Here is a 13,855-nt window from a genome sequence, read left to right as displayed (position 1 = left end):
CAGTTCTGAAGGCAGAGCTGCCACCAGCAGCAGCACGAAAATAAGGAAGGCAGGGTATGGTATTGCCATCCTTACTTCTGCACTGCTGCCTGCAGAGCTGGTTCCTCAGTCAGCAGCTGCCACTCTCCAGCTGCTCAGCTCTGAAGGCAGCAGCACAGAAGTAGGGGTAGCATGGTATAGCCACCCTTACTTCTGCACTGCTGCCGGCTGGACACTGTCTTCAGAGCTGTGTGCCTGGCCAACAGCTGCCACTCTAAGGAAATACCCAGCTCTGAAGGCAGTGCAAAAGTAAGGGAGGCAATACCACAACCCCCTCTAATATAACCTTGTGATACCCCTGCAACTCCTTTTTTGGTCAGGACCCCCAATTTGAGAAATGCTGGTCTCCCCCATTAAATCTGTATACCATGGATAAGAGCACACAAAAGACCAGGTTTCATGGGGGAGAAACCAGATTCATGGTCTGCAACACAGTTTTCATGGCCGTCAATTTGGTAGGACTCTATTTATATTGAACACGGAGCGTGTCAAAGTCACAATATTCTGTTTTGGATTATTCTTGCAAATTCTATTTGATAAGAGTCCTGCACATATCATGGATTCAATAATTTTGCAGCTGCTGCACTTCAGAGAGCTTTATATTGCTCTCTCAACACCCAGGATGGTCATCTCATAACTTTCACAGGAACATGTCTCCAACATGTACATATTAGCTCTCCGAGAGCCACTTCCAGAATGGATAATTCATCGGAGCCTCAATATCAACTGACAGATAACAAAATGGACACCTTAATTATACGTCTACAGATAAGACCTGGTTTTGATTCATCATCTAGATATCTCACACTCCAGACTGGGAAATATTGCCAACTGATCTATACTGACAAATTCTGAAGGGAACATAAACAAAGGCCTCCTGTAAAATAAAAAAGTCTCAAGCTATAAGCGGAAAGGAAAGATTTTATACATACCTATTCGAAATCACACAGAGAACCTGAGTATACTTTGTGTAATCCGAAGGTATTTTTATAAACATACAGCTGCATAGTATTTCTACTATATTACCAGGAAGTGCCTTGAAACATTGTTATTAAAAGGCACTACACAAACTTAACTTCTTGTTACAGAAGGAGAAAACAAGCCTTTCAGTGATGGACTTCTTATTCCATTTCCCAGACTTTGGGTACTGGTTTAGTGACAATGCTGGAACGGTTGCACTGTGTAGAGTAAGCAAGAAAATAGTTGCGTTATGGGTGGAAAAACTTCACCCTGGATGAGGAAAGCATTTTTCAACTAATTTTTCTTTTTAAAGAGAACAGAAGCAGAAAGAGCAAATAGTATATCTCATGCCTATGAACACAGCTTATACAACCCAACTAGTATCTAAATGACCTATCCATCATGCTGTCTTATATGGTCACTTTAGCAGTTTTCATTTAGAAATGAAAGGTATATTTTCTTAGGGGAAGAAAATAGAAGTGCCAATATCTTTGTTACATTTAAAAAGTAATATTGCAGACTTCCTCACCACCTCATACCTCAGCATAACACCAAGAATAATATTTAGGAATTTTTACTGCAATCAAGAATGACACTTTACATAATCCTGTACACCAGAAAGAAGGCATCAATGTATGTGAATAGGAATAATGAAAGTTAACCATTGTCCATCTAACAACTTATGTTCTTAAGAAGGGCCATACAGGGTCAGACCAATGGTTCACCTATAGCCCAGTATCCTGTCTTCCGATAGTGGCCAGTGCCAGACACTTCAGAGGAAACTAACAAAACAGGGAAATTATGTGAAACATCCCATGTCATCTGGTCCCAGCTTTTGTGATCTCTTAACATTTCAGAAACAACTGTACAAAGAAGAGACTTGAGTTCTCAAGATAAAGCATTTTAGAAAGTTCTGTACACACAGTATTCGAACACACATACATGCACACCTAGACAAGGAGAAAACTGGACAAGAGCAAAACAGGAAAAATGCTACTAAGTTAACTTGAAAACCTGGGAATGAGTCTAACTCCCTGCTAATGTTGTCCCCCAATATGTCCAGAATTTCTCTTGCACAAATAAACAAATGGGAAAGAAGCTACTTATTGTTTAATATACTACAATCAGGCAATAAACACCAATCTTAAATATATATTGCAACCCTACATTAAAACTTATTTTTTTCCTCAGGACAAGGAAAAATGATCTTTTCTCTCTACCAGTGAAAATGTATTAGCTATAATACATTTCACTGCAGCTAACATTTAAGGGAAGTCAATTGCATTCTTCCTGGTCAAACACCTCCAAATTTTTGCACTACTGATAAACATTACAACGGATAACTGTTTCTCACTTTTCATCACTGTAATTGCCTAGCCACCATTCTATTGCTTCCCTCCCACCAAAAAACAGAAAGAAAAATTATAAAAAGATTAAAATAGCATATGTAGACACATAGATGATATTCATGCAATAAACTGAAGAACCATGTGATAAAACTGCATTTATCAAGCACCTCCTTACCTGCATTTGCCCGTTAGATCTCCTCTGGGACTACTACTAACTTTCCAAACCCTTGAGCATTTTCCAGCAGCTGCCAGATGTTTTGTTTAAAAAACAAAACAAACAAAAACTGCCACAGAATTCAATCTTCCCCCATCCTAATTTCCTCACCACCTTCACCTACCAAAAAAATATTTGCAAAGGTACAATATTCAGTTATGGACCAATAAAAGTTTTAAGATCCAACACCTCTTTATACCATAGCAAAAATGAGAGATCCAGCTTTCCAACAATATGCACAATACCTGTTTCTAAACCCAGGAAGATCCAGAAGCATACAGACATTAAAACCCCCGGACATCAAAATTAAAAGCACTATGTTTTTTTTTTTTTAAAAGGGCATTTTAGGTATATTTAGAGATTTCAAAAATGTATTTGTTTTCATTTTCCTCTCTCTCCAAGGCCTACATAGTTTGAATCATAATTAAAAAGAGACTGACTGTTCAGTTGTGGGACACAAAAAGGACCACAATAAAATAATTAGGACACACATTTCCAAAAACCATTTGTTAATATGTAACATATAGAGAATGCACAAATTTTTGGTATGAAGGTTTTATAGGCACTCATTTGCAGTGATATATAAAAATCATGCATGCCTTTATCACTTGGTAGTAATGACACATCGCAAATTCACTTGATAAAAGCTCTAAACCACACCACCATGTAAAACAATATATTTTTTATCAGAGGGGTAGCCGTGTTAGTCTGGATCTGTAAAAGCAGCAAAGAATCCTGTGGCACCTTATAGACTAACAGATGTTTTGGAGCATGAGCTTTCGGTGGGTGAATACCCATTTCCTCAGATGCATGTGCTCATGCTCCAAAACGTCTGTTAGTCTATAAGGTGCCACAGGATAATATATTTTTTAGTGTTTTGATATTTTGCTTGCTTTGTAGTGTGCGCTCAGTACACCAGATGGGTATAAAATGCTCAACGTGTATCACCAAACTATGTCGTTAATTCTGTGAAAGTAAGAAGTGAAGTGCACACAAAACTTCATAGCAACAAAGCCAAAAAATCTCTTGTATAATGACTACTGAAAGATAATTTTTAAAAATAATCATCAGTAATCAAGTAAAAATGTGAACTGCTCCATATTGTGACAATGGTTATATTTTCCAATAAAGTTTTCTCTGATTTTGTGTGTGCAGATAGTGTATTAAAGAAAAAAATAAAAACCAACATTTCATTGTGTGGCATCAACCATAAAATACACATTTAGCCTTCCTACCTACCCTCACATCCTTTAAAAAAAAAAAAAGACTTAGATATTCTTAGTAACCAGGTGAAATATAATAACCTGTGATATACAGCAGATCAGCCTAGACGATCTACTGGTCCCTTCCGGCCTTAAATTCTACGAAAGCAATGAAAAAACCTTGTTCACATTTCCAAAATATCTTGATCTCAGTTGTGCCCTTCAGTGAGAACTGCTCTCCCAATTCCTTGCCACCTTTCCCCTCCCCACCAGAGATCTGTTTTTCAGGCATGAATTAATCTTCTTTATCTAAATCCCATCACGTCCCTTGGCGTAAACTGCCCACCAAGTCTTTCCTCCCACCTCACCCAAAGCGTAGTAAGCGTGTGTGTTGTTAGCATTCTTAAGGTGCTTTAAGGGTCACATAGCAGTCCCCCCCCCCCACACACACACAAACAACACTCCCCCAACCACAACATACACCTTCCCCTCCACCACAATACCCACTCTCCTCCTTCTCCCAGACACACACCCCTTCCTTCTTACACCCCCTTTCCCCAGGCTGCCCCTCCCCCTTATATACCCCCTCTTTGTTCCCCCCCACACCTCCGCTCCCGTCCCTCCTCACCGCCACCCCCTTTGTGCTGCTCCCTACAGCGGCCCGGAGGAGAGCCCAAGCAGAGAGGCACAAAGGCAGGGGAGAGGGCAGCCACCCTCGACCAGGCCCCGACCAGCCGGGTTACCAAACACAACATGGCCCCCGAGACAAAAGGGGGCTCCCCCGCGGCCTGGCCTAGCCCGGCCCCAGGAGATACTCACGGGCTGGCTGGCGGCGCTGCTCCCTGGAACGGAGCCGGACAGGGCCCTGGAACACCCCTGTCCCCGCCGCCCGCCCCCACCTCCGGGTCTCTCCTTCCTCCCCTCCCCCCCACCTCAGCCGCCAGAGACTCACAACAACATGGCGAGAGAGACCCACACACACTCGGAGCAGCAACCCCCCACTGCACAGGCGCGCTGTGGCCGGGACGGGGGAGGGGCGGGCAGCAGGAACTCTCGAGGCCCTTCCGCCGCGCGCCAATCACCGGCGTTGGCGCGGCGTCTGCGCGCGCTTTGATGTTCCCTCCCAGCGGCCCTGCGTGAGCTGTAGAAGAGAGGAGGTCGTAGTGGCGGCGATGTTCCAAACGCGGAACTCTGAGCACCTCATTGTTCCATCCTACTGCACCGCGTGGGATGGGACAATGCTTTAGGGCGTGATCCAGCTCCCGCTGGAGTGCGCGGGTAGTGATGCAAGTAGTCATTGAAGGAAAGACATTAATTACAACAACAATAATAATAATGAAAACCCACACCTCACCAAAGAAGACTAGGCTGTGCTACAAGGGGTGAATCCCTGTCGTACGACTGCCGTAGAGGCTAAACCAGCTTTGATGGGTCAGTCCTCAAATCATTTTGAATTTATCGTTCCATGAGAAAAAAATGATTTTATCTCACTACGAGTTCTTCATCTCATGTAGGGTGACCAGATGTCCTGATTTTATAGGGACAGTCCCGATTTTTGGGTCTTGTATGGGCTCCTATTAGCCCTAACCCCCGTCCCAATTTTTCACATTTGCTGTCTGGTCACCGTAATCTCAAGCAGCATGACACACATAGATGTGATCCATATATCAAATCGACCATCTAACCAAAACATCAGTAAAGAGAAGATTCACTGATATTTGCAATATTTTTTCCATACACATTGAACAAGTACATATTTTCTGTCTAACTACTTTTAGATAAAAAAGGAACAATGAGTACAGCCTCCATGGAAGAAGAATATGTGTGCCTATTCTATAATCAGCTGCAGCAAACCCAGAGAGTTCTTGGAAATTTAAAGATCAATATACAGGGGAAAAAGCTCACTTTTATAGCTACACACATAGCATTTTACAAAATCTAGTAAAAAACAGAGAAGTGCCAATCCCTGACAAAGCTGAAACCTGTTTAAGCACTGAAAACATATTGATAATCCAATGGTGGATGTCAACACATCCAATCTTTCAACTATTACTCACATGACTGCTAGTGGCCCCAAATCCCAGTCCAAATGCCACCTTATTACTGATGCCAAGTGCTGTAAAGTCAGTTTAACCAGCTACATGGGGATTTCCCCAGCTGAGGGAGATTTCCTAGGTGGCATAGAACCAATGCCGTGGTTTCCAAAGCACTACCCTCCAAGCAGGGAGGCCTAGCTAGGGGAAAGGTAGTAAAATAGAAGCACAGCTAGGCTCGGGCCATTTCCAGGAAACAAAACAGCTCTTGGGGGCCATAGGCAAACATGCATAAATTACAGGCAATTCTCAGATTTTGAGAGGATTTGGGAACTTTGGCTGAAGTACAGCACCTCTGAAAAATCAGGCCCTCAGCATCTCATATTGGGCATCTAAAATTAGTGATCACTTAAAAAATATTCTGCTAACCTCTCCTTCAGTTTCTTCATTTGCAATATTGGGAAAATACCACTTGCCTACTGCACAATAGTGTTTGTGAGGATTATCTAATGCTTGTCAAATGTTTAGAAGTGCTATATTCTGTAAGTGCTAAGTATTTTTTGATCAGCATAAGCTTCAGAAATATATGTGATCTCTACCTGGTCTGACTAGTCCTTTGTATTGGAGGATTTAAAAAAAAATACATAAAGAGAAGAAAAATGTATAAATGCAATCAATTAACAAACTGGTTTGAAAAATAAAACTATGACAATCAAAATAAAGTGAGAACTAACTATCACATTAAGAGTAGCATTCAAACTTTTGGCTCACACTACCAAAAAAAAAAAAAAAAGCCACTCCTGGTTTTGTGCTGAAGGGAAACTTAAAGGTACTTATTAAGAGTTTAATTTGATATTAATCCATCTTTGAGCTACTTAATAAAAAAATGTTAGGATATAAATGTTAAGGCATTAATCATTGATAATGCTTTCCCAAGCACTCTTCAGGGGTTTCTTATGAATCACACATCAACCTGGTTTTACTTTATTCGGTCCTCTCACTGTGTATCAGCATCATAGACTCATAGACTCTAGGACTGGAAAGGACCTTGAGAGGTCATTGAGTCCAGTCCCCTGCCCTCATGGCAGGACCAAATACTGTCTAGACCATCCCTAATAGACATTTATCTAACCTACTCTTAAATATCTCCAGAGATGGAGATTCCACAACTTCCCTAGGCAATCTATTCCAGTGTTTAACTACCCTGACAGTTAGGAACTTTTTCCTAATGTCCAACCTAAATCTCCCTTGCTGCAGTTTAAGCCCATTGCTTCTTGTTCTATTATTGGAGGCTACAGTGAACAAGTTTTCTCCCTCCTCCTGATGACACCCTTTTAGATACCTGAAAACTGCTATCATGTCCCCTCTCAGTCTTCTCTTTTCCAAACTAAACAAACCCAATTCCTTCAGCCTTCCTTCATAGGTCATGTTCTCAAGACCTTTAATCATTCTTGTTGCTCTTCTCTGGACCCTCTCCAATTTCTCCACATCTTTCTTGAAATGTGGTGCCCAGAACTGGACACAATACTCCAGTTGAGGCCTAACCAGCGCAGAGTAAAGCGGAAGAATGACTTCTCGTGTCTTGTTTACAACACACCTGTTAATGCATCCCAGAATCACATTTGCTTTTTTTGCAACAGTATCACACTGTTGACTCATATTAAGCTTGTGGTCTACTATGACCCCTAGATCTCTTTCTGCCATACTCCTTCCTAGACAGTCTCTTCCCATTCTGTATGTGTGAAACTGATTGTTCCTTCCTTTTTGTGCTGTGTTTGTACAGTGCCTACCACAATGGGGTCCTGGTCCATGACTAGGATTCCTAGGCACACTCATAAAATAATACAAATACAATAAATAAATTAATTAAATAAATAGGGGCTGGGCTACATCTTGTTGTTATGTGTGAGGTGTAACCACCGCCCTTCATGTTAAGCAACCTCCCACCTAAAACACATGCATATGTGAGTCCACTCAGGAATTTGAACCATCATTGTTCAACAAGATACATAGCTGTAGGAATTGAGTCAATTAGTATTTCATATGTTGGACCTGCAGCTGAATGCAACATCTAGCGGTACTAAACAAATGATGCCTGTTTACCATCATCATAGTCGGTGATGGCTGTGTGTTAACCTGGGCATCATCCTCAACTCAGACCTCTCTAGGTCATCACATTCAGGCTATGTCAAAATCTTGCAGATTCTTTCTGCATAGCATCTCTAAAATACCACCTTTCCTATCCATTCACACAGCTTTCATTGTCTCATGTCTTGATTACTACAACATCCTTCTCTCTGCCCTTAACAAATGCAACCCTGCTCCGCTCATATCCATTCAGAATGCTGCTCAAAAGATCATTTTCATAGTCTTTCACTTAGGTCAAATCACCCCTCTTTTTATATCTTTTCTTTCACTGCCTTTTCTCTCTTGCATCAATTACTGGTCTTCACTTTAATTGCCCTTCACAGCCTATCCCTACTCTACCTATAATTTCTCATCCACTGTCAGAAGGGTTTCCAATTGGCTCTCGATACCAGCCTCCATTGCCCACTTGTTAAATTTTCAAAGAAGCATATTTGTGTTTTCTCCCATTCTACCCCTCACACTTGGAAGGAGCCTGCCATAAACATCCGCAAAACTCATGTATTATCCTCCTTCAAATCTCTTCTTCGCCATGATGCCTATAAAAAAAACATGACAATGGTTAAGCTGCTGGTGTGCTGAGACCACAGCCTATCATGAGGATCAATATTGTCTCACTGTTTCCTTGTGCTCCCCCATCTGTGCATCTGTATCTATCGATCATCTCTTTTCTTATTCTTAGATTGTAAGATCCTTCGAGCAGGAACTGTCTTTTTGTGCTGTGTTTGTACAGTGCCTACCACAATGGGGTCCTGGTCCATGACTAGGATTCCTAGGCACACTCATAAAATAATACAAATAGAATAAATTAATTAAATAAATAAATAATAGGGGCTGGGCTACACTTTGTTGTTATGTGTGAGGTGTAACCACCACCCTTCATGTTAAGCAACCTCCCACCTAAAACACAGGCATATGTGAGTCCACTCAGGAATTTGAACCATGTGGCCAGAGGAGTTTTGGCTGGGCATTATTTGGGTACGGGCATGCGTGGGTGTGGGTGAGAAGCAGGAGAGAGAGAGAAGGAACAGAAAGAGTCACAGCCTGAACAAGCAGCTGGTAGCACAACCCTGACAAAAGCCTAGAGAGAAAGCTTTTTAGGGTTGCTGGCTGAAAGAAGTTTGGGTCTGTGAGGAAAGAAAATATCTTCTCTTATTTTGGTTCCTTCGGTCTCTGTTCGGAGAAACAAAACTTTGTATATTCTTTATAAATAAACAAGATTGCATCAAAAGGTACTAGACTCCATCATGAGTTTCTCCTCCTCATTGAGGAACCTACAAGACTCCAAATTTTTGCTAGCAGCTTGGGTCAAAAGGGATAACAATTACAATGTTTATATTTAGAATCCATAGAAGAGTCACAACTAAATGACAATGCTTTCATAGTAGTCATATATTAGATTGATAATATTTAACTTTTTTATAAAATGTACAGGCCGCTATAAGGTTTAATTAGTTGTCTATTGCCCCCTAAACATTATTTCTGTTTTTGGATAAGTAGGCAGGATAACGGTGTTCTGCAAAAGTTTTAAGTGAAAGATCTGTGTGGTAAGTGTACAACTGTAACCTAAGCATTGTCACCAATGACATTACCACAAATAAATATCCTTTGCAGTATTGCAGAGCATAGCAGGTCTAGGCTGCAGACTGAACCAGGAACACTGATTTCCCTAGTAGGCCAACTTTTGTTCCTGAGTAACTCAGTTCCCCTTAATAGCCTGTGATATAAATGGATATACATAATAAACATACTTCAGCATCACAACAGTTAGAGGATACGTCTGCACTGCGGGATTATTCCGATTTTACATAAACTGGTTTTGTAAAACAGATTGTATAAAGTCGAGTGCACACAGCCACACTAAGCACATTAATTCAGCGGTGTGCGTCCATGGTCCGAGGCTAGTGTTGATTTCTGGAGCGTTGCACTGTGGGTAGCTATTCCGTAGCTATCTCATAGTTCCCGCAGTCTCCCCCGCTCCTTGGAATTGTGGGTTGAGATCCTAGTGCCTGATGGAGCAAAAATCATTCTTGCGGGTGGTTCTGGGTAAATGTCATCAGTCATTTCTTCCTCCGGGAAAGCAACGGCAGACAATCATTTCGTGCCCTTTTTCCCTGGATTGCCCTGGTGGACGCCATAGCACGGCAACCATGGAGCCCGTTCAGCTTTTTTTTTTTACTGTCACCGTATGTGTACTGGATGCCGCTGACAGAGGCGATACTGCAGCGCTACACAGCATCATTCATTTGCTTTTGCATGATAGCAGAGACGGTTATCAGTTGTTCTGTACCGTCTGCTGCTGTCACGGGTGCCCATGGTTGAGGTCGGCCGGGGGTGCAAAGACAAAAATGGGAATGACCCCCCAGGTCATTCCCTCCTTTATGGTATCTAAAAATAGAGTCCATCCTGCCTAGAATATGGGCAAAGTGTACTAGAGAACCAGTGTATCAGAGAACCAGAGAGCACAGCCGCTCCGTGTCAGATCCCGCAGAAATGATGAGCTGCATGGCATTCTAAGTGGTGTCTCTGTAGCAACCCCACCCATCGCTTCCCTCCTCCCCAAACCTTCCTGGGCTACTGTGGCAGTGTCCCCCCACATTTGTGTGATGAAGTAATAAAGAATGCAGGAATAAGAAACACTGACTTGTTAGTGAGATAAAATGAGAGGGAGGCAGCCTCCAGCTGCTATGATAGTCCAGGCAGGACATTAAGCAGTGCAGGGGAGAGGAGTCCAGCATCCCACTGCTATGATAGTCCAGGCAGTACAGAATCTTTTCTTTACACATGAAAGGGAGGGGGCTGATGGAGCTCAGCCCCCAGTTGCTATGATGAGGACGATTACCAGCCGTTCTGTACCATCTACTGGGAATGACCGGGAATCATTCCTATTTTTACCCAGACGCCCCCGGCCAGCCTCACTTGAGGCCAGCCAGGAGCACTCACGAGCTGATTATAATGACGGATAGCAGTCATATTGTACCGTCTGCCACCGGGGAGGGGAATGGAGCGGATACTGCTCTTCACTGCCGCAGCATCGCGTCTACCAACAGCATTCAGTAGACATAGGGTGACATTGAAAAAAGTCAAGAAATGATTTTTTTCCCCTTTTCTTTCATGGCGGGGAGGGGGTACATTGACGAGCTATACCCTGAGCCACCCCAGACAATGTCTTTGACCCTACAGGCATTGGGAACTCAGCCAAGAATGCAAATACTTTTCGGAGACTGCTGGGGACTGTGAGATAGCTGGAGTCCTCAGTACCCCTTCTCTCCCTCCATGAGCGTCCATTTGATTCTTTGGCTTTCCGTTACGCTTGTCACGCAGCACTGTGCTGTGGACTCTGTATCATGGCCTGGAGATTTTTTTCAAATGCTTTAGCGTTTCGTCTTCTGTAACGGAGCTCTGATAGAACTGATTTGTCTCCCCATACAGCGATCAGATCCAGTATCTCCCATACGGTCCACACTGGAGCTCTTTTTGGATTTGGGACTGCATGGCCATCCAGGCTGATCAGAGCTCCACACTGGGCAAACAGGAAATGCAATTCAAAAGTTTGCGGGGCTTTTCCTGTTTACCTGGCCACTGCATCCGAGTTCGGATTGCTGTCCAGAGCAGTCACAATGGTGCACTGTGGGATACCGCCCGGAGGCCAATACCATCGATTTGTGGCCACACTAACCCTAATCTGATACGGTAATACCGATTTTAGCGCTACTCCTCTCGTTGGGGAGGAGTACAGGAACCGATTTAAAGAGCCCTTTATATCGATATAAAGGGCCTCATAGTGTGGACGGGTACAGCGTTAAATCGGTTTAACGCTGCTAAAATCGGTTTAAACGCATAGTGTAGACCAGGCCAGAGATAGCTATTCATTTTAATTCATTGTAAATAGTTAATGACATCATTTTGTGTCTGCGAATGCGGACCCCAAGCAGGGATAACAGCTGGCTTTCAGATTTTGTATTGCTTGGCCTCAGACGATTCCACCTTGTTCACAGTTGAGCAACTATAATCTTGTCTTTTTTTAGATAATAGATGTCTCAATAGGACTATAATTTTCTCTGATTCAGTTAGTGAATTGTTAATGCAGTAGCTCTTCAAGATGAGTCTACACCATCAAAATCACATAGTGCACCTAATACATAGGATAGCTGAAGCTGTAAATAAGATTAGTTTCAATTTGATTCCTGTGCATATTGTATAAAAAACAAGAAGTAGATAAGTATTCTTATTTTAGTCCCTATTAAAAAGCACTGGAACTTCAAAGAAATAGCCTAGGTAATGAATATAAACCATTTTCATAATAAGAGCATTTGTTTCTGCCATCAATGTATTGTTTTGCAACTTATTGTTTGCTAACTGATGAAGGTGATTAAAAGAGGGAAAATACTCAAGTGTGTCATCTGCTTGGGGGCATACAAACCAGATGAAAGCTTCCCTCCCTTTTCCAAGAAGCTTACAATTGAAGGCTCTGATCCTGCAAAGACATGCAGTGCTTAACTTAATGCATGTGAGTAGTCCCTTAGACTTTAGTAAGGCCTGGTCTACACATGCCGCATTAGTTTTATAATAGTAGAATAGTTTTATATAGTAGAATTTATAATGTGCGTGTCTACACTACCGAGCCCTTTCTGCTGACCTAAAGGGCTCCTAAAATCAATGCCAGTCCTCCACCTCAGCGAGAGATGTACCGTTAGAGTCGACCTTCCTGGGTCGAATTAGGGGTAGGATAGACACAACGCTGTGTAATTCGGAGGAATTGGCCTCTGGGAGGTGTCCCAGAGTGCTCCAGTGCAGTGCCGTCCTTAGCCATAGGCAGAATAGGCAGTCGCGTAGGGCACCACTCTGCCTGGGGGCACCACTCTGCCGGGAGCCCAGACAGACGGGAAGCAGTGGAGCATGTAAGAGCAGGGCTGCTGAGTCCTAGAGAAAGCCGAATGCTGCATAGTCTGAGGGAGGGGATTGGCTACTGGGGTCTCTGGGAAGGGGAGCAGGTAGGGGTTGGGAAAGGAGCTCACCTGTGAGTGTGACTCTCTCCCCCCGGCTGAGGTGAGGTGAGGCAGGCTCTGTGGCTCTGGAACCAGTATCCTTTGTTGTCCCCCATAACATCCATTCTTCTCCCCCGCCTACCCCACGGAGCTCCCCCTCCTTTCTCCCTCCTCCCCAGGAGCACCCCTCTCTCCTCCCTCCCCTCCGTCTGGGCTGGGTTGGGTGAGGTGCTGGGGGATAGGTGGGGGGAGGAGGCCGGCTGGCTGGCTGCCTGCTGAGGAATGAAAGTGAAAGTAACTCACTTCCTGGGCAGCGAGCCAGGATAGGAATGTCACACAGGGCTGGGTTGAGGTTAGCCAGATATGTGAAAAATCAGGACAGGGGGTTGGGGTAGGGTGAGCAGATATCCCTATTTTATAGGGACAGTCCCAATTTTGGGGTCTTTTTCTTATATAGGCTCCTTTTACCCCCCACCCCTGTCCTGATTTTTCACACTTACTGTCTGGTCACTCTAGGTGGGGGTAATTGGTACCTATATAAGACAAAGCCCCAAATATTGGGACTGGCCCTATAAAATCAGGACATCTGGATCTGATCACCCTAGCTGGGGAGCGCCTCTCCCCCGGGCTGGCAGCTGCCAGCAATCCACCTCATCCAGGGGGAGCTGCACAGGGCAGGATGAGTTGCTGTGGCTCCATGGGTGACCTGTCCCTGAGAGCAGATGCTGTGCTAACTTCACCATGGTCCGTAAGGCTGGTGGTGGTGCCCATTGGCGTGTGATTGGACCTGAGGGTTTGCTGCTGCTGTTGGCACTCTGCACCCCAAGAGGTGGATTTTGGGGTCCTGCAGTTTTCCACCTATCTCCTCCTCTACTGCAGCTGTTGGACCAGCAGGCTGGGGGGGTGTGCCAAGCATGAAAGCAGT

General features: G+C 43.7%; 1 protein-coding gene across 15 annotated transcripts in view; it reads right to left on the bottom strand.

The window, feature by feature from the left end:
* PUM2 (pumilio RNA binding family member 2) overlaps positions 1–4,800 on the bottom strand; it is a 144,165-nt gene extending 139,365 nt beyond the window's left edge. For 5 of the 15 annotated variants that reach the window (XM_030555349.1, XM_030555357.1, XM_030555363.1 and 2 more), the window contains exons 1-2: positions 4,584–4,677; positions 972–1,217 (exon numbers count right to left, since the gene is read on the bottom strand). In XM_030555349.1, the coding sequence (XP_030411209.1) occupies positions 972–1,036 (65 nt within the window). In that variant the 5' untranslated portion in view covers positions 1,037–1,217; positions 4,584–4,677. Of the gene's footprint in view, positions 1–971; positions 1,218–2,523; positions 2,663–3,866; positions 3,924–4,583; positions 4,684–4,716 lie in introns of those variants that run through there. The other 10 variants (XM_030555353.1, XM_030555358.1, XM_030555351.1 and 7 more) reach the window with 9 other exon arrangements.
* Positions 4,801–13,855: the final 9,055 nt, after the last annotated feature.

The sequence above is a fragment of the Gopherus evgoodei genome, chromosome 3 (assembly GCF_007399415.2).
Source record: "Gopherus evgoodei ecotype Sinaloan lineage chromosome 3, rGopEvg1_v1.p, whole genome shotgun sequence".
NCBI lineage: Eukaryota > Metazoa > Chordata > Testudines > Testudinidae > Gopherus > Gopherus evgoodei.
This window is presented reverse-complemented; position numbering and strand designations above follow the sequence as displayed.